This window comes from Lepidochelys kempii, chromosome 5 (genome assembly GCF_965140265.1).
Source record: "Lepidochelys kempii isolate rLepKem1 chromosome 5, rLepKem1.hap2, whole genome shotgun sequence".
Classification (NCBI taxonomy): domain Eukaryota; kingdom Metazoa; phylum Chordata; order Testudines; family Cheloniidae; genus Lepidochelys; species Lepidochelys kempii.
This window is the reverse complement of record NC_133260.1, coordinates 16,926,237-16,947,188: the sequence shown is the minus strand read 5'-3', so window position 1 is coordinate 16,947,188 and position 20,952 is coordinate 16,926,237. Positions and strand designations below refer to the sequence as shown.

Sequence of the window (20,952 nt, the reverse complement as noted above, 5' to 3'; positions counted from 1 at the left end):
TGTGAGTCATCTGCAAACAGATCCTGATTTCTGCAAATGTACTCGTTATAATCAAATACTTTCAAATTTCAACCTGTAGTTTATTTGTGAATTGTTCACTTTCATTAGTCATCATTGTTGTTATTTTTTTTTAAACTAAATTCATTTTTTCCCCCCATTTTTACTCCCTATGTAATACTTTTAGTGCATTCCATAGAGGTAAACATATCCTGGAAAGTTACGTGAAAAGGAAGTTTGCCAGCATATATGTCAGATAACTCCTGTTTTTCTGAACTGTCCCATTAATTCATTACTGTGCAGCAATTCATGCCCGATTACATGACCATCTCTCAAACTCCACATTTATCATCAATGAAACAGGTGCGGAATCTGAAATTAACAACTGGAAACAGTAACAATATTTTCACCATATTTTAGGCACTACAAAAGTAAAAGCATCATGAAGATTCTTGATGTGAAGGAACAAAGCACAGTCTATCACTTCAGAAGGTATATAAAACATGGATCAATAACACCTTTAATGTATATCCAATTTTTAAAAATACACTGTAACCCCCCCCCCCAAAAATGAGGAGTACTTGTGGCACCTTAGAGACTAACATTTATTTGGGCATAAGCTTTTGCGGGCTAAAACCCACTTCAACAGATGCATGAAGTGGAAAATACAGTAGGAAGATATATACACACGAAGGACATGAAAAAATGGGGGTTGCCATACCAACTGTAACAAGACTAATCAATTAAGGTGAGCTATTATCAGCAGGAGAAAAAAAAACTTTTGTACTGATCATCAGGATGGCCCATTTCAAACAGCTGACAAGAAGGTGTGAGTAACAGTAGGGGAAAAAATTAGCATGGGGAAATAGTTTTACTTTGTGTAATGACCCATTCACTCCCAGTCTTTATTGAAGCCTAATTTAATGGTGTTCAGTTTGCAAATTAATTCCAGTTCTGCAGTTTCTCGTTGGAGTCTGTTTTTGAAGATTTTTTGTTAGAGAACTGCGACTTTTAGGTCTGAAATTGAATGACCAGGGAGGTTGAAGGGTTCTCCGACTGGTTTTTGAAAGTTATAATCCTTTACATCTGATTTGTGTCCATTTATTCTTTTGCGTAGAGACTGTCCGGTTTGCCCAATGTACATGGCAGAGGGCACTGCTGGCATATGATGGCATATATTACATTGGAAGATGTGCAGGTGAACGAGCCCCTGATGGCGTGGCTGATGTGATTAGGTCCTATGATGGTGTCCCTTGAATAGATTTGTGGACAGAGTTGGCAACAGGCTTTGTTGCAAGGATAGGTTCCTGGGTTAATGTTTTTGTTGTGTAGTTGCTGGTGAGTATTTGCTTCAGGTTGGGGGGCTGTCTGTAAGCAAGGACTGGCCTGTCTCCCAAAATCTGTGAGAGTGAGGGATCATCTTTCAGGATAGGTTGTAGATCCTTGATGATGTGCTGGAGAGGTTTTAGTTGGGGGCTGAGGTGATGGCTAGTGGCGTTCTGTTACTTTCTTTGTTGGGCCTGTCCTGGAGTAGGTATTGTAGTTGTAAGAACGCTTGATAGAGATCTTGTAGGTGTTTGTCTCTGTCTGAGGAATTGGAGCAAATGCAGTTGTATCTCAGAGCTTGGCTGTAGACAATGGATCGTGTGATGTGGTCTGGATGAAAGCTGGAGGCATGTAGGTAAGTATAGCGGTCAGTAGGTTTCCGGTATAGGGTGGTGTTTATGTGACCATCGCTTGTTAGCACTGTAGTGTCCAGGAAGTGGATCTCTTGTGTGGACTGGTCCAGGCTGAGGTTGATGGTGGGATGGAAATTGTTGAAATCATGGTGGAATTCCTCAAGGGCTTCTTTTCCATGGGTCCAGATGATGAAGATGTCATCAATGTAGCGCAAGCAGAGTAGGGAATGAGAGCTGAGGAAGCGTTGTTCTAAGTCAGCCATAAAAATGTTGGCATATTGTGGATACATGAGTACCTTTAGCTGTGTGCCATGGTAGTCCATGCTAACATTTTATCCTTAACCACACGGAACTATCCTACCAGTGAAAAGTACATTATCTCTGTCAAAGTTCTTGGTTAGATCCCTTAAAACAATTTACTTAATTACCACTGAGACCATAAATACTTAGGCATGACATTCTCTTAATTCCCCCTTGTGACCACAAGTCTTCTGGTTCCTTAATAAAAAGCTCAAGGCTTGTTTGATATATTTTATTAATAGCTACCCCCCCTTGTTTATGTGACGTACTTGCTTTTTTTTCCCCTGCCCAGCGTACAGATATCTTCAGTGTTGCTTGAGTGGCTGCAGTGTTAACATGTTGGAATTTTTTTTTAAATGGCACTACAGTTTCCCACACTGTATATCTGGACAACTCAAGTCTTCACACTGAGCTGCATCTTAATTACTGGTCAATCCCTGAAGCCAACGATGCAATATTTTGGCTATTTCTCCTGCTGCACCTATGTCCACTCTATTCACTCCTCCTCCTCCTCTTCCCCTGCCCGCAAAAATGAGAATGTGACCATACCTAATCTAGGACAGCACTATCAAGATCCTCCAGGGACCTGCCTTCACTTGGGTTTCTCTCATACAGTATGCTTTTTGACTACCCTTCCCCTTCTTTTTCTATTCTCACCCTCTCCTCCCTGCTGATCGGGCAGCACGCTGCTTATATCCTCGGAGGTGATGATCACCCTCCATTCACAATGACTTCAATAAGAGCCAAGGGGCCTAAGCAGCTCTGAAAAGGTGCTCCGCATGATGGAGCACTAGGTCCCCAGTGGTCACTTTTTTATTGATGCAAAGAGCTACAGAAGAGCTAGGTATTATTTGTTTTAATTGTGCTCGGTTGTTTACTTGCTAATTCACAAAGTTCGCTGTTCTACAACAAGTCTCCAGTCATCAGTGCAAATGAACAAGGGTCACCCACATGAATGAAATGTCTATTTTATGTCTCACATAACCTTTACAATCATAGTTGACTGGTCGCTTAAATACAGCACAGGAAATATGTTTTCCCCCTGTGGTTTCCTTCCTTTCCCCATATTTTTCACTTAATGTAGTGCTTGTGGAAGGTGCTGGATGGACAACACGATGTCACAGAAGATATCAAACACAGACAACATTAGCATAAGCTTCCCAGAATTTCCCATCAACATCTCTCACACCCTGACGTGAGGCTACTAGTTAATTTGGTCTCTGTGCCCAATGCCTAACCTCTCTGGTGAGAGCTGCAGCAAGGATGACAACTGTTCTATTTAAACCTCTGTTTGTTTGGAACTAGGTGGAGATCACAGATCTACTTCACAAAGGCCACCAAACAGCCATCAGACAGCAGGCGGTAACTCTCACTCATTAATATGAACCAGTCACTTCCATGCTGAAGTCTCAGCATACCATCACTGATCCCCTGAGCCGTCTGGATCCTTTAGAACTTATTTCCAAGCACACGCTGATTTGGCAATGCTGAAGTCACTAGCATGATGGATTGTAATTGTTCACCTACCATTTCATCTAGACCAGTGTGGGCAAACTACAGCCTGGGGGCCACATCCACCCTTCAGACGTTTTAATCCAGCCCTTGAGCTCCTGCTGGGGAGTGGGGTCCGGGGCTTGCCCCACTCCACATGTACTGTGGCTCCACATGGCTCCTGGAAGCAGAGGCATGTCCCCGCTCCAGCTCCTAAATGTAGAGGCAGCCAGGGGGCTCCGCATGTTGCCCCCACCCCAAGTGTCGCCCCCACAGCTCCCATTGGCTGGGAACCATGGCCAATGGAAGCTGCAGGGGCAGCGCCTGTGGATGGGGCAGCATGCGGAGCCCCCTGGCCATGCCTCCACGCAGGAGCCAGGGAGGGACATGTCACTGCTTCTGGGAGCTGCTTGAGGTAAGTGCCACCCAGAGCCTGCACCCCTGAACCTCTCCCGCACCCAACCCCAATCCCCCATCTACCTCTGAACTCCTCAGTCCCAGCACAGAGCACCCTCCTGTACCCCCCAACCCCTCATCCCCAGCCCCACCCCAGAGCCTGTACCCCCAGCCAGAGTCCCCACCCTCCCCAACCCTCTGCCCCAGCCCAGACCCCCCTCCTCCACCCTGAACTACTCATTTCTGGCTTCACACCAGAGCCCACAACCCCAGCTAGAGCCCTCACCCTCTCCTGCACCCCAACCCCCAATTTCATGAGCATTCAATTTCCATACCCAGATGTGGCCCTCGGGCCAAAAAGTTTGCCCACCCCTGATCTAGACCAACATTTCTCAAATGCGGTCACCAGGGGGTTTCTCTGTGTCCATGACAGCTTCCTGAGAGGTGACTGGGGGCGGGGGGGAGAGGAGGCGGCAAAGCACTGCCCCATCCCCATCCCTCCTGGATACACAGCCCTGCACGGCCACTGGAGACAGGTGGGGCACAATGCTGCAGGAGCCCGGTGAATTCTCTACCTGGGCTTAGGGGCGGATGAGGCTTGGGCTTCAGCCCTGGGGTGGCTGGGAGTCAGGCTCCAGCAGTGGGGCTTAGGGAGCCTGGCTGCGCAGAGCAGGGCTCCAGCCATGGGACTTCAGATGACAACACCCGGCTCCAGCTGCAGGTTTTGAGCGCTGACCGCCAGCTCTGGCCATGGGGCATCAGTTCAGGATCCAACCCCGGGCCCCCAGTGCCTCTCCCAGCTTACATCCATTCTATCATGGCCCCCACTGCCTCTGCCTCCGACCCCTTGTCCCCCATCCGGGGCTTAATTTGTCCTGGGACTTGCTGAGAAAAGTGACATTAACAAACATGCAAATATCACTTTTCACAGCCTTCCAGATAGCTACTAAGTGTCCTGTGAAAAGTGATTGATATTAACAAACATACAAATATTACTTTTTACAGTAATATTTTTATTATCGAGTCTACAAAAAAACCCTACATAAATTACAATGATGTGAATGTGTATATGTCGTATTTGTTTTTCTTAAAGTTAATCAAATATTTTAGGGAAAAGAGTGTCAATAAGGCCACCCAGCCAGAGTGGTGAGACACCAAAAAATTTGTTGTGCGAACCCCTGATCTAGACTGTGCACGGTCACTAAACGACTCAGTTGGAGATATTTTGTTAAACTGTTGGTCTTCTAATTGAACAGCCTTGTTTGGTTTTATTTTCCCTTGAAACACGCAAAGGCATCATGGCTACAAAAAATTCAGCAGCTTTGAGGTGGATGACTGAACTAAGGTAAATGAGCTGTAAGTCTAAAGCCTACATACATTTTTGACATGTCTAACACCTTCTCAATCAGAAAAGGAAAACAAGCTGCAGATTTTATAGTTTAACTCCTCTTCACATTTAGGGCCTTCAAGAACAGATAATAAACCTCAACACAAGTGAAGCCATCTTTAGACGTAGAGTATGTTTTTAATCTCAGGAATACTCAATCCACCTGCTAAACAATTATTTTCTTTGTCCTCCCTGATTCTTGGTCTATATCTATCTGTTGTTTCTTCACTTATACTTAGATTGTAAGCTCTTTGGGGCAGAGACCATCTTTTTGGCATAATGAGGCCCTGGTCCATGACTGATGCTGCTAGGCACTACCGCAATACAAATAGTGAATACTGTAACAACCTTTATAGTTGACTACAGTACACTGTATTTGGTTAACTATATTCCAAGCAGCAAACAAGCTTACTTATTTTTACACAGCAGCTAACGCTGACATAACAAAAGGCCTTTAAAGTTAAGTCATTGTAATTGGAGTCCTTGTCATAGAGCAGCTTTGCAAAGTCATAGAAGAATGTAAAGACAGGTTCATGCAGTTACAGATTGTTCTGAAATCATCTGGTTGAAGTGACAAGGACATTACCAATATAGCTTTTCACCTTTCCTGGGCTGCCCTAACAATAGAACTTGAAAGCTGGACTTTTGAAACAAACAAATTCAATTAATTTATGCATTCGGCACCCATGGGAACCAGTTCACGGGAAAAAGGTCAGAGCACTTAAATTCTTGTATTTGCCAAGCAGTGAAGCAGGTCGAGGAGTTATGGGGTGGGAAGTTTAATGGTCACAAAAGGTGTGGGGTTGGGATCTGGGTCTGAAAATTTCATCAGCTGGCATCTTACAGCTTTTAATATGGCATTTAGTCCCCATTATTATGGGTCCCAAGTGGTAAGAGAGACAAAATATTAAGTAACATAAGTGAATGAGACTGCAACACAACTAGACCTGCCAACAAAAGATCCTACAATGAGACGACAATCTCAGCAGGTCCACAACAATGGATACCAAAGTCTGTTATTTATCCATACATCAGGTGCAACAGTGCAATTTTTCCTCACACCACCCCAGCCATTGGTCTCATCTCCAATACAGCAAGACCGTCTACAATTGCAAGGGTAAATCACTTTCCATCCCCAGTCAGACATTAATTAATTTTTCTGCTGAGCTGCTGAACAAGGGACCCCATTTAGTATTGCTACTTGTTGCCCAACAGACAAATGGTATCACCTAGTCGTTTCATAGAACCTCTCAAACAGGTGCCAGAGTATAACAGACTCATCATAGACTGGAAGGCTCTTTATTTCATTGTCATCTGTCTGAATCAAAATGGATACTGTGAATTAAGTGCGACAACAAATTTCTTCTCTTCAAATATTGCATTTTGCTCCATTTATCATAAAACTACATCCTTGAAAAATAAAATGTAGAAGCTACTGCCAAAAGCAAGCATATATTGTTTTCCTTTCTGACCACTGGTGCACAACCGGTGCTTGGAAAAGCTTGAGGGCTTTGAAATAATTTCCACTGGTCTGCCAAGAGCTTTTAGCTCAGAGAAGTCACAAGACTTTGTACCTTGACAAATCACATAATTCTCCTCACACTCCACTTTCTACATGATTTTAGCAGGCACTAAGTTTCAAAGCACTAGAGATCTCTATCTGTTGAGGTGTTTGTACAGCACTCACCCCTGTGGTATCTGAGCACCCTATCAAATTATATAAATCCATGTAAGTGGTCTGAACACAGACATATGTTTTGTCTTCTCCCCCTCCTTTCAGGGTAGTTAGAAGTCACTCTTTATAGCTCACTATTCTTTTCTCCACTATCCCAGGAGCAGCAGAGAAATGGATTTTTGTCTCCTATTATGGATAGGATACAACAAAGAGACAGGTGTTATATTTTCCTCCAAGCCAATCAGGGTTGTGATCTTCCTCATCTCTTACAGAAGGGAGTTCACAGCCTTGGACCAGCTGCCAAAAAAGCCTGTCTTCAGCTCCCATTACCCCTATCTTAACTCTTGAGAGTTTCATTGTCCCCATGGATTGCAGCTGCCCTTGAATATCTCCTTCTGCAGTTAAGAGGCTGTTTTCTTAGGGTGAAAGCCCAGATCTGAAGGCAGCACAGAAGGGGGACAATACTGCAACCCCCCTAAAATAACCTTGTGACTTCCTGCAACTCCCTTTTGGGTCAGGCCCCCCAGTTTGAGAAATGCTGGTCTTCCCTGTGAAATCTATATAGTATAGGGTAAAAGCACACAAAAGGCCAAATTTCATGGTCCACGGTCTAAATTTTCACGGCTGTGAATTTGGTGGGGCCCTAGTTATGCCATTGGAAATCAGGGATTTGTAGGAGTGATAATGGCAGAAAGTCTTTGTTGCTAGCCCTGATATCATAGCTCTAAGATATTAAACTTTAAATCATCACTGAATCCTCAGTCTTGTATATCTTTTGTGGCACTGATCCAGAATTGAACAGAATAAATCCCTGACCTCACATCAGTATAATTTCAATCCCAGAACAAGATCCACAGGACTGTTACTAGCTGGAGATCAGATGTTTGATAAATGCACGCTACTAACCTTGTTTGTTCTTGGGTTTAACATCAGCGGTTTGCCTTTTTCTTTTGTGTGCACGGTGCGACATGCCAATGCACAGGGAGTGGCAACTACTCTTAATCGGGAGAGCATTTCTTATAGTTCACCTGAGAAAAAGGAAATGAAATAAATCAAATATAAAAATACTTAACCACATGTTCACATTTCTATGCCTGCTAACATGAGAGGGAGAAACCAATACACATCAGATAGTGCTAGCCTGGGGAGTCCTAGGCTTATAACCAATAATATTTTGTGGCAGCCAGGAAAAAGAAAGTGGAGAATATTTCTGTAGAAGAGGGGAAGGGGGTCCTCACAACTATGCTGACGCGTCCATAGTGCACTACATAGACCTTCTGACTTGGGTCTGTGGCTTGAGCTGCATGCACATGGCAAAATGGCTTGGACCTGAGACTCAGTGGGACTGACCCGCCCCCTAACAGGATCCTAAGACCCGGACCCTGAGTGCTTGCTGACCCAAGTCAGACTGATTTGCGTGTGGACAGAAGCGATGCTTGGGCTTAGACTTGAGTCAGAGCCCGGGCTTAGTGAGCAATGTAGACATACCCTGAGTCGACAGAACGTTGGAAAACTGGTACTTTTATTATTGTACAGGGGACTGTAGTCAGTCAGCATGTGCCACGAATTACCCGATATTTGCACCCTGTACTTAGAATAGAAAACTGCTACTGGCCAATATTGACCTTTTAATGGCGACCAATAAACTTGCCACCAGTGTAAACACCAAGGAGGAGAGAATTATATAGGATAGTACAGAAAAGAACAATGGAGGCTGAATGTCAGGAAAAACTTCCTGACAGAGAAAATATATTGGCCTGTGCAATAGTCTCCTAACGGAAGTAATGGAAACCCTGTTACTTAGCACATTTAAAACTAGACTAGAGGAAAAACTAGCAAATGTAAAAGAGGCAATAAACAAGATAAACTAACAGGTCTCTTCCACCTCTAGACTCTTATTTCAGCCCTTAAAAAATGGAGCTCTGCTGGGACAACTGGTGGGTATGCATTTCTGCAGGGTGTAATTTTTCAGAGCCTCCTTGTAAGATCCTGTTAGTGTTACCTTACAAACCTAGAGCCCAATCCTATGAAGTACTGAATGTCCTCAGATCCCATTCGGTTCAATTGTTATTAGTTGGATTATGGTTAGATTGCAAGATCTTTGGGGCAGGGACAACCACTTACACATTTGTACAGTACCACTTACATGTTTGTACAGGTCCTGGCCTGACAGGCCTTTAAGTACCACCATAATATAAACGTTTAATAATAATTGTAACCCCAGAGGCCCAAAATAGGGTTGTGGCCCACTGTGTCAGGAACTGTACAAATACACACAAAGACACAGTCTGAAGAGCTTACAGTTGAAGGATGTAGTGTTGATAAGCCTCAGAACTTCACAGTACGGGGCCAGAGGTAGCAGATTTTTGTTATATTTTAATGCTTTGCGCCTGTGTTACATCAAAGCCAGGCTTTCCCAGTTAAATACAGAGCTGGATTAGCTTTCACATGCACATACATTTGCTTTCATAAGGCACACACATTTGTTCAAGCGAGCAATAATATGCTCACAAGATCAAAACTAACTGAATAATAAGCTGCACAGGGAGCCCTTACCTAGTAACAAATTCAAAACTACCAAAAAGTGTAAGCCATTTTTGAATAGTGAAATGCTACCTGGTTTGGTTTTATAAAATGATTTATAGGTGGACCACAAATTACATTAGGGAATGACAATATCTTAATCAAACATAACTTCTGCTACAAATATTCAAGTTATGTCTTTTAAATTATCTAATCAGCTGTTAAACACTATATGATGGAAGGGAAATACCATATAGTATAATCTAATAACAATTTCCTTGAAAACCGTTCAAAAGTATCTAACGAAGTGCTTAGGAAAATTATCTCCCCCTCTGCCCCCCACATATTTGCATTTCTTCATTGCCCACAGAGTAGAGTTACAAACACCAGGAGTACCAACTGACTGGTCAACCACACACACCTTATTTGGAACCGGAAGTACACAATCAGGTAGCAGCAGAGACCAAGGGGGGGGGGGGAAAAGGCAAATACAGTACAGTACTGTGTTAAATGTAAACTACTACAAAAATAAAGGGAAAGTTAAAAAAAGACTTGACAAGGGAAGGAAACTGTTTCTGTGCTTGTTTCATTTAAATTAAGATGGTTAAAAGCAGCATTTTTCTTCTGCACGTAAAGTTTCAAAGCTGTATTAAGTCAATGCTCAGCTGTAAACTTCTGGAAGAACCATAACGTTTTGTTCAGAGTTACGAACATTTCAGAGTGACAAACAACCTCCATTCCCAATAACGCTGAGGTTCTACTGGAGCAGAACGCTACCCCTATTTACACAGCAACTGCACTCTGATTCTCAATCACTGCTCCTTTGTTTGTATGTATGTGCCTTTCACTTTAAGAAAGTGTGATTTGAAGCACATACGTGCAGTGGGTTTGTTGTAAAGTACATTAGTTTAGTGTTTGTAGACAGGGTAATGGAAGTCTTGTTAGTATTAAAAACAAATGCTGCTTTTAACAGAGTAATTCCTCACTAGGTGGTGGTGGACTGAACACAGCTGGCCTGTCAGAATTAATCAGCAGTGCTGACAAAAATAACTTTGTAAAGAACAGGGTCTGATAAAACAAAATTAAATTCATGCTACAAACTGTCATCATTTGGGCATGGCAAATTCAATTCTGAGTACAGTTTAAATTCTAGCCACTTGTTTGCCATTATTATGCAATTTCAAATTAATGCTCTATACATATGAAGCCAAAATTATTTGAGATGATAATGCAAAAGTAACATTTAATATACATCAGCATTCTCTGAGGCTGGTTTCAATTTGTCAGTACTAAATATCTTAAACAAGGAACTATAATTAAGCCAAACCCAACCTCTTTCCTGTAACTGAATTCAATCACCTCACTACAACAAATGAGCACTTATGAACAAAACAGTACTCCCTTTCCTCTTTTGAATGCAGGAGGTTTAATTCCAGGTACTGTATAACCCAATAAAATGGATTAGTCATTTTTTTTTGTCCTGGACTCTCCTTCCCCAGATCTATTACTTAGTCATTTCTATTTCATCCTATCTCTTATCATTCCCCTGAACTGACCTCCCTTGTTCCATTCTCTTCAATTCATTCCCACATTTCCAGCTCACACAGACCTTTACATTTTAAAATAAAGGCCTAAATCTTGCTCCACAAAACCCTTTGACTTCGATGGGAGTTACAGACATACTTAAAGGCAAAACTTAACCTTAATTTTTTTTAAATATAAATGAGAGCCAGAGTTATTCACTGCTTTATAAAAGTTTAGTAAGACAAACAGGCCCATGGGGCAGACCCTCCAACTGAGAAACTGCAGGATTGAGCCTCTATAAAATTACATTTTGTATTTGCAGTACAACAGCTGTTTAGATGAAGAACAATCACAAGGCAGTGCTAATACCTTTTAGACAGTTTGTAAGTGGGTGCTGGAAGGGTTTGTAGAAGAGTGTTTTTAAAGAGGGATCTGAGTTGAGGTGGTGATGTTTTGCTACATAAGACAACCAGAAAAAGGAGGGAAGTCAACTGTGGGGAAAAAAAAAATATATAAAAGGAAGTGAAAGCAGAGATGTAAGCAGAGGTGCAGTTCTGAACAGGGATAAGAAGAGAGAACACAGGAACTGAAAGAGGAATAAAACGCCATCTAAAATCTGCCAGCATAATCAAAACTAGACGTTCCCCCCCCTTTTACCTTCAGTAACCAATAGTACAGTAAGCAACAGCCCTAAACAGAACTGTGTTATACAACCAGATTTGATTCAATATAACCAGTAATTTTTAGCACAATATTGCTTACATTCTGTGTCACTGTTTAACTGCGTCTACATTTTTCAGCATATTGGATGACCGTTTTCCTCCGTGGAGTATCTTATCAGGAGGCATCTGGCCAGTTCAAACTAATTATTAGTATTATACAAGTGCACTTATCTAAGAGCAAATGTTTTTGTTAGTACAATTACGGATTTGTTAAATTTCAAAGGCTGCTTTTAGGGGAAAATATTCATTATACTTTTATAGGTACAATTACATTCCCAATTGAATCATGTAGTTCACAGAGCCAATTAAAGCAGTCTGCTTCAATTAACATTGAAGCTTATCTGGGTCACGAATTACAGCTTTAATACTTAGTAATATGTTTCAGCAGAGTTGCAATTCATGTTCAAAGGCTTTGCAGCCATCCCTCAGTTTCAACGACAACTGATCATTAAAATAATATTTCAAGTATTTCCTCCTATACAAAATGTCAGAGTGCTTGGATAGGAAATTAGTACAATTTTCCTTTAATATACAGAATGCACTTATCATAACTAGAATCAGTAATAAACGTTTATTTTAAATATCGGGTGAAACTCTTAATTTAAAGGATTGCACAGGCCTCGCTAAGCTTCCTGAGTTTCTAGGAAAACAAAATGTTTATTACATAGTAGTACCACCTTTGGCCCAGCCAGCGTTGTCACATACAGCGGTAGCAATTGTTTTGTGAATCTGTACAGTCCTGAATCATGGCTAAGTCCTTTTTTCAGTTTAAACCAATTTTTACTGAAAAATTCCTGGGTTTTACAAGTATTATTCATTTTTTTTCTGATTTTCACCCTACGTTTGTAGCTTTCAAATTTATAAAAAATAACTTGTTTTATTAGGAAAATACAATACATTGCATGAGATATATATATTACGATAATACATTAGCCTGTGTGTATATATGCAAAGCTGCCTGTTGAAGTAAGGCTATGTATTAGTCTAGAAGATGCACACAATAAACCAACAGGCACACACGCAAGCTCTGAAGGGCGTGTGCATCTGAACGTACTGATGAACCTCATGCCCATCACATACACATTTCAAGCTGATAGCAGATAACAGTTTAAAGACTTTACATACTAAAACGGGAAGAAAATGAAAATCTGTATCAGAATACGTTTCAGAGGACAAGGAAATATTCAAAAGTTTAAAAAAAAAAAACAAGAAAAGGATGAAGTTGAGTGTATGCACTGCAAATGGTGTGGCCCAATTATTAAATGTTAATATTTGTAGGCTAATAGTTCCAAGTCTACAACACTAAGCTGTTTATTCAAATTAAAAGTTTTATTTGGGGATTAGAGGTGTATTGTTTTCTTAAACTCAGAGGTGGCACAGGTGGAATTCAAAGCATTAATCTACGGAATACCTTTCCCCTGTCTTTCCAGCCACCAAAATAAACCCCGATATTTACCCAGAAAAACTATTAATTTTTTTTGCACTGATTTTCACCCATTTTTGTTGTTGTGGTAATAAACACTGATAAATTCCCAGGAAAAATTAAATAAAGAAAGAACTGAAAACAAAGGGCCCTAATCATGGCACAGGCATGGAGGTTTGGGGTATTTTGTTAACTAAACATGGCTGATCTTCCCAAGTATGACTCTCTCTCTCTCACACTCACACACACACAGCAGACTACAATTCTGAAATTGGGTGACTCCCAGGTCTAAATGCACTTCCCTTTAGGTCTTTTAAAAACAAACAAACAAAACTTCCCTCCACCTAGCAGGTTCCACCAGGGTTACTTCACTTGGAGGAAAGTGCTTTGCTGAGCGCGAGATATGGGGCAATTTCCATTTGCCTTAAGGGTGGCCTTAAATTACATACGTGTATGTATAAGAGAGCCCAGAGTTCATATTTGGGAGTCAGGTGTTCTGGATCCTATTCCATATTCTGCCACTGATTCATTCGGACACTGGACTAGTCATTTCAATGTTGTGTGCCTCAGTTTCCTCAACTACAGAATGGAGATATTTAAGTATCTGTCACAGGAATTACAACACCATTTTAACTGACATCTGTAAAGTGCCTTGAGATTCTCAGATGAAGGAAGGTACTATGGAATTAGGAAGTATTATACAATGCATTTGCAGATGCTGACTGTCTCAAACAGCAATAGTAAACAGGCCACCTGAGACACAGGTGAATTTTAGACCTCTTTTTCCCTCATCATTGCGTGGCCAAATCAACCCAACAGTGGGTCTGTAGCCTCCAACAAGGGAGGAGAAACATTAAATCTAAAGTATTTATGCGGGGAACATGCCTCTGACCTTCACAGTTTGAGACATTCAGTGCAGGAAATGCCCACCAGTTCAATTAAAACAAACAAACCTGCAGGACGCGTGTAGACTTCTTGCAGCACTCGATATAAGCTGGAGTTCTCACAGTCCAAATAGAAAGAAGTACTAGATTATAAGGCTATGACTACACTACAGACCTGACATCGGCACAGCTGTGCCACAGTAAGGTCTCCCATATAGCTGCTCTATGCCGACCGGAGAGAGCTCTCCTGCCGGCATAACTAAACCACCCGCAACGACTGGCCGTAGTCATATGCATCGACTTCTAGTTTTCCCTGAGGGTGCTCCACCCTTGCTCTGCCATGAGGCCTCACCCCCACTTCACCTCTTCCCCCAAGGCCCTGCCCTCATTCCACCTCTTCCTGCCCCCTCGAGGCCCCTGCCCGCCACTCACTGCTCTCCCTCAAACCCCTCCCAGGTTAGCTCAGTGGGGGCACCGCCAAACAGCTGTGGCTGGTGGGTGCTAAGCACCCACTATTTATTTCTATGGATGCTCCATCCCTGGAGCACCCATGAAGTTGGCACCTATGGCGGTAGCTATGTCAGCGGGAGAGCGTCTCCCACCAACACAGTGCTGTCCAGACTGGCGCTTTTGTCATTGAAACTTGTGTTGGTCAAGGGGATGGTTTTTTCACACTCCTGACTGACAAAAGTGCTAGTTAGAGAAAGCCTATGTCTAGCGATATCGAGGGACTCATAAAAGCTCTTATCTCACCACACAATGTGAGAGAAGTCTTTAATAGACAGGTTTCATCCGATGAAGTGACCTCACGAAAGCTTATGCTCAAAGAAACTGGTTAGTCTCTAAGGTGCCACAAGTACTCCTTTTCTTTTTGGTCTTTAATAGAGTAACTGATCCAGCAGTTACTGTTCTGGAGTTCTTAATACAATGATCTTATTAGGTTCTAAAGCAGCCTTGCCCAGCGCTATTTTGTGGAAGGTGCTGTTCTGATTTAGGGCTCAATCCTGCAAAGGCATGTGCTTAACTCTATTACCACGAGTAGCTCCACTGATTTCAATGGGAAGACTCATGGTAGGAAAGTTAAGCACTTGCATAAGTGTGTGAAGAATTGGTGCCCTAGTCTGAAGAATTCTCATAAGGACTGTGGATGGTGAACTGCCCATGAGGCTTCCTTCAAGCATGAAGGGCCTTAACCCAGCAGAACCAACATGGTTTCACTGTGAAAAGCGGGGTGAGGAGAGAGAGCAAGTTTCAGAACAATATTCTGAGGTATCCTGGGAACTACAGGCCAGTCAGCCTCACTTCAGTCCCCGGAAAAATCATGGAGCAGGTCCTCAAAGAATCAATCCTGAAGCACTTAGAGGAGAGGAAAGTGATCAAGAACAGTCAGCATGGATTCACCAACGGAAGGTCATGCCTGACTAATCTAATCGCCTTCTATGATGAGATTACTGGTTCTGTGGATGAAGGGAAAGCAGTGGATGTATTGTTTCTTGACTTTAGCAAAGCTTTTGACACGGTCTCCCACAGTATTCTTGTCAGCAAGTTAAAGAAGTACGGGCTGGATGAATGCACTATAAGGTGGGTAGAAAGTTGGCTAGATTGTCGGGCTCAACGGGTAGTGATCAATGGCTCCATGTCTAGTTGGCAGCCAGCGTCAAGTGGAGTGCCCCAGGGGTCGGTCCCGGGGCCGGTTTTGTTCTATATCTTCATAAATGATCTGGAGGATAGTGTGGATTGCACTCTCAGCAAATTTGCGGATGATACTAAACTGGGAGGAGTGGTAGATACGCTGGAGGGCAGGGATAGGATACAGAGGGACCTAGACAAATTGGAGGATTGGGCCAAAAGAAATCTGATGAGGTTCAATAAGGATAAGTGCAGGGTCCTGCACTTAGGATGAAAGAACCCAATGCACAGCTACAGACTAGGGACCGAATGGCTAGGCAGCAGTTCTGCGGAAAAGGACCTAGGGGTGACAGTGGACGAGAAGCTGGATATGAGTCAGCAGTGTGCCCTTGTTGCCAAGAAGGCCAATGGCATTTTGGGATGTATAAGTAGGGGCATAGCGAGCAGATCGAGGGATGTGATCGTCCCCCTCTATTCGACATTGGTGAGGCCATATCTGGAGTACTGTGTCCAGTTTTGGGCCCCACACTACAAGAAGGATGTGGATAAATTGGAAAGAGTCCAGCGAAGGGCAACAAAAATGATTAGGGGTCTGGAACACATGACTTATGAGGAGAGGCTGAGGGAACTGGGATTGTTTAGTCTGCAGAAGAGAAGAATGAGGGGGGATTTGATAGCTGCTTTCAACTACCTGAGAGGTGGTTCCAGAGAGGATGGTTCTAGACTATTCTCAGTGGTAGAAGAGGACAGGACAAGGAGTAATGGAGTAACTCAAGTTGCAGTGGGGGAGGTTTAGGTTGGATATTAGGAAAAACTTTTTCACTAGGAGGGTGGTGAAACACTGGAATGCGTTGCCTAGGGAGGTGGTGGAATCTCCTTCCTTAGAAGTTTTTAAGGTCAGGTTTGACAAAGCCCTGGCTGGGATGATTTAATTGGGGATTGGTCCTGCTTTTGAGCAGGGGGTTGGACTAGATGACCTCCTGAGGTCCCTTCCAACCCTGATATTCTATGATTCCCTGGGACTCCCAGCACTGCAACTGACCGGGGACACAGTGAGGGAGGAATGGAACAAAACCAGAGGATCCATGGTCATTGCTCCCTTCTTTTCCAGTAGCAGTTCCACGGCTACCCTGCGATTGGAAGAGAAAATACTTTCCTGCAGAAAAGCCCAGAACAGAGCCTAACCATTTGGGTTGCATGCTAAAATTAGATGTAGCCTAAATAGGAGCAACATGGAAACGATTCACTGTTATAAATAAGGCTCAGTCATTCCAAACATACTGAACAGCCAAATACTTCTTTTTAAAAAGTGTTCCCCCCTGCACAACAAAAAGACTCTAAAAACACATACCTAAAATTAGACACTAGCTCATGCAACAGTTCAAAGTGGTTCCTTCCACTGTTACTGTTGAAATGGAAACTTCTGTTGCAATCCAAGAGAACATTTAATGAGCATCCACCAAAGCACAGCATGCTAAGGCCCCATTGTGTTTGGTATTGTACAAACACAGAACAAAAAAAAAAAAAAAAAAAGGACAATCCCTGTCCCAAACAGCTTACAATTTGTAGTCTCATCACATTCTCGGTTTACATGAGACAAGCTTCTAGTTTCTTGTCAGGTATCACCTACCGGATTCATATGACACCAACGTATGTTATTTCCAAGGAGTCACGATGAGCACAGAAGGCCCATACCAAGCTCATGATCACACATATGCAGTGATGAGCTGCCAAAATCTTAACAACCCGTTCCCTCCTCACCCCACGAGGGGGTCGTGGCCCACCCCCACACCCCCGGGACTCCTGCCCCATCCACCTCCTCCCCTGTCCCCTGACTGCCCCCAGAACCAGGCAGGAGGGTCTCGTGGGCCACCATAGTGAGTGCCCACCCCGCCCCTAAGAGCCAGAGGGACCTGCCGGGGGGCAAGGTGGGGAGTCCCAGCACTGCTTACCTGGGGCAGCTCCCAGGAAGCATCTGGCAGGTCCCTCTGGCTCCTAGGGGAGGGGGAGCATAGCTAGGGGGGGAGCAGGGACAGCGGCCGCTCCCCCCACTGATCACATCAAAAGTGGAGCCTTAGGCGCCGACTCTGTGGGTGCTCCAGGGCTGGAGCACCCATGGGGAAAAATTGGTCGGTGCAGAGCACCCACCGGCAGCTCCCCGCCCCATGGCTGGCCCCAGCTCACCTCACCTCCGCCTCCACCCCTGAACGGGCCATCATGCTCTGCTTCTCCGCCCCTGCTTCCTGCAAATCAGCTGTTTGCGCGGGAAGCTGGGGGCGGGGTTGGGGGAGCTGAGAAGCAGGCGGTGGCTTCACACTCAGGCCCAGGGAGGCGGAGGTGAGCTGGGGCGGGGAACGGTTCCCCTGCGCCCCCCAGGTTACCTGCTGGTGCGCAGGCAGCCCTCCTTGCACCCCTCCCGCCCCAGCTCACCTCCGCGTCGCCTCTCTGGGCCTGAGTGCGAAGCCACCACTTGCTTCTCAGCCCTCCAAGGCTTCCTGCGCAAACAGCTGATTCATGGGAAGTGGGGGAGGAGACGCAGAGTGGGGCGGCATATAACTCAGAGGCAGAAGCAGAGCTGAGGTGAGCTGGGGAGCTGCCGGTGGGTGCTCCGCACCCACCAAATTTTCCCCGTGGGTGCTCCAGCCACAGAGCACCCACGGAGCCAGTGCCTAAGGTGCCACTTTTGGCTGATCGTTAAATTTGGAAGCCCTTTTAGAACCGGTTGTCCCTTGTGGGACAACCGGTTCTAAAAGGGCTTCTAAATTTAACAACCGGTTCTAGCGAACCAGTGTGAACCAGCTCCAGCTCACCACTGCACATATATACATACATACACACACACACACCAACAAAGCAGATATTCATTTGTCACAATGGTAACATTTTTCTGGGACAAAGAATAGTTCTTCTACCATAACTTCATCCATATCACAAACGCAGTAGAGTTTCCTTTAACTGACTACGGGTTAATGCTATTACTTGACTTTCTCAGTTTTACTCAAGCAGAACACAAGCATCTAAACGTACAGTGTAATAATAAGATGAAATTTAACAGGAATGTAACAATGGCATTTCAAATCATCACTGACATTTCTTTTACCAGATAGACAACAACAGATCAAACCAAGGCTTGCAGAAGCTAGTCCTAAAAATATCAACCAGCCTAACATTTCCTACTCAAAGCCTGCATCAGCATTTCCACCATTTATGAACTTTTACTTTCAAGGCTTTATGGCTCTGCCATAAAAATTCACTCCAGGTTCAATGTCAGCACGCAAACTGTCAGCTCAGGGACAGGGCTTCAGATATTTCAACAGTATCTAAGCCCTGTGTGTTTTCACAGTGGCCTGACTCAAGAGGTTTCTGTTTAAAACAGCAAAGTCTTGCAACTCATTAGTTTGTCGTTTTCATTTTCACTTTTGCTATTTTGGAAAAAAGAACGCATGAATAACCAACCCATTTTACTGTGTCAACAACATACATCTTGCTTCCTTTCATAAAAAGATTAAGTTGTTCACAAGGAACCCACCCGTCTGGGGGACACACTCCCTTCCTGGCTGAGCAGAGGGAATATTCGACACCAGCAAGAGATACAGAAAAGACTGCAAGCGGTTTAATTTCAAGAGGCGGCATTTGAATGGAGTAGTTTGCAGGAAGTGGAGCGAGAACAAAGCCGTTGTGAGCAGGATGAACGGTACTCTCCCTAAAGGGGAAATAATTTTCAGTGCAATCTAATTGCAGAACCAATTTGCTCTCCAGAGGCATCTTGTGAGCAAGCCATCCTTAGGCAGGGATGGTTTAGCAGTAGCAAGACACACAGAACCCTCATCATCCTACATCAATGTGGCCTATAGGTGTAGCAGCGATGCTCCTGTTACAACAGGACAGAGCAAGCAGACAAGCAGGATTTATTATAACAGAACTGCTCCCTCAGAAGTGCTGCCTATGATGCTGGTATTTGTGAAGCCTGTGACTGCAATAATAAACAACAACCCAGGCTTAATCTTGACCACAGCCTGAACCAAACACTGTGGCTCTCACCCATGCCCCACACACATCAGGGAGCAGACAGATGCCCCAGAACAAGGCTCCTAAGGAGGAAGAGTTTCAGGAAGGAAATGACCAGGAAACAAAGTCTTATACAAAATGCCCCAAAATGGGGCCTTAAAAGAGTTGTAATGCTCTTAATATTGAAATGGAAAATAATTACCAGGGCAGGAGCTGCTACCTCTTCCTCCTGCTGCTGCCCTCTGTGTGATGCTGCCCCAGGACTTGAACCTGCGTTAGTCTCTGCACCAGCCAGCAGCCCTCCTCCGCCAGAGATACTTCCCCCTCGGCACCGTGCACGGAATGAAACAGGCAGGGCAGAGCCTGGGAGGGACACTCCAGAGGGCGGGGCGTTCCCTCTGACTGACAATTCAACTCAACTACTGAGAGGCGGCGGACGGATGACGCTCAGCTACCCAGCTCTCGACGCCGCCGGCAGGGGGCGGGGCTGAGACAGGGAGGGAGCAGCTGCTGGAGATGCTAATAGGGACAGCCAATCAGCGTGCGAGATGAGCAGGGACACGAGGGGGCGGGGGAGGGAGATGTTTTATCCCCGGGTCTATGAAGAACCCAGCCAAGGGTGGGGGAAGGCCGGTGGGGCTAGTTGCAGAGAGATGGGAGAGGGAGGGAAAAGGAGTGGGGATGGGAGGGTGATTATGGAGTGGCTGGGGGACTGAGGTGGTGGCAGGTGGAATGGAGTGGGGTGGGGGGAGAATCTGGGGCCTGAAGGGGTGCAGGAGATGTGAGACTGGGGTGGTGGTGTGGAGGGGCCAGGCATCGAGTGGATGGGGTGGGGGAGGGCGTTACCCATATTTCATGCTGTGCTATGGCTCATGTGCATTGCCCTCACGCTGCACAAGCCCAAATGTGGGGTGCAGAGAGGGACACAGTTTCATTATTCATGCAGGGAACTTCAAGCGAGGTAGAATTCCCACCGTCCGTAAACACAACGCTTTTTCAGTTTCAGGGTTCTTTGGTTCTGATGGAAATAATTTTTGATGATACAAGTGAGAGGACACCACAGTGCATGGAAGGTAGGGAACTTCAGGACTAAAACAAGGGGCATTTGAGAGGTAGAAGTGTGAAGCCTCTCTGGGTTCATCCAAACCAAGCCAGCTTTAGACATAAGTAAGGCTGCATGTCTGTCACGGAGGTCGCAGAAGTCACAGATTCTGTGACTTTCCACGACCTCCATGACTTCTGCAGCGGCCAGTGTGGCTGACCACAGGGCCAGGTGCTCAGGTGGCCGCAGGACAGCAACACCGGCTGCTGCTG

General features: G+C 44.5%; 1 protein-coding gene across 2 annotated transcripts in view; it reads right to left on the bottom strand.

The window, feature by feature from the left end:
• Positions 1-19,982, bottom strand: part of ME2 (malic enzyme 2) — a 48,898-nt gene extending 28,916 nt beyond the window's left edge. For both annotated transcript variants that reach the window (XM_073343547.1, XM_073343549.1), the window contains exons 1-2: positions 19,841-19,982; positions 7,832-7,953 (exon numbers count right to left, since the gene is read on the bottom strand). In XM_073343547.1, coding sequence (XP_073199648.1) covers positions 7,832-7,939 — 108 coding nt within the window. In that variant the 5' untranslated portion in view covers positions 7,940-7,953; positions 19,841-19,982. The remainder of the gene's footprint in view (positions 1-7,831; positions 7,954-19,840) is intronic.
• Between the last annotated feature and the right edge of the window lie 970 nt (positions 19,983-20,952).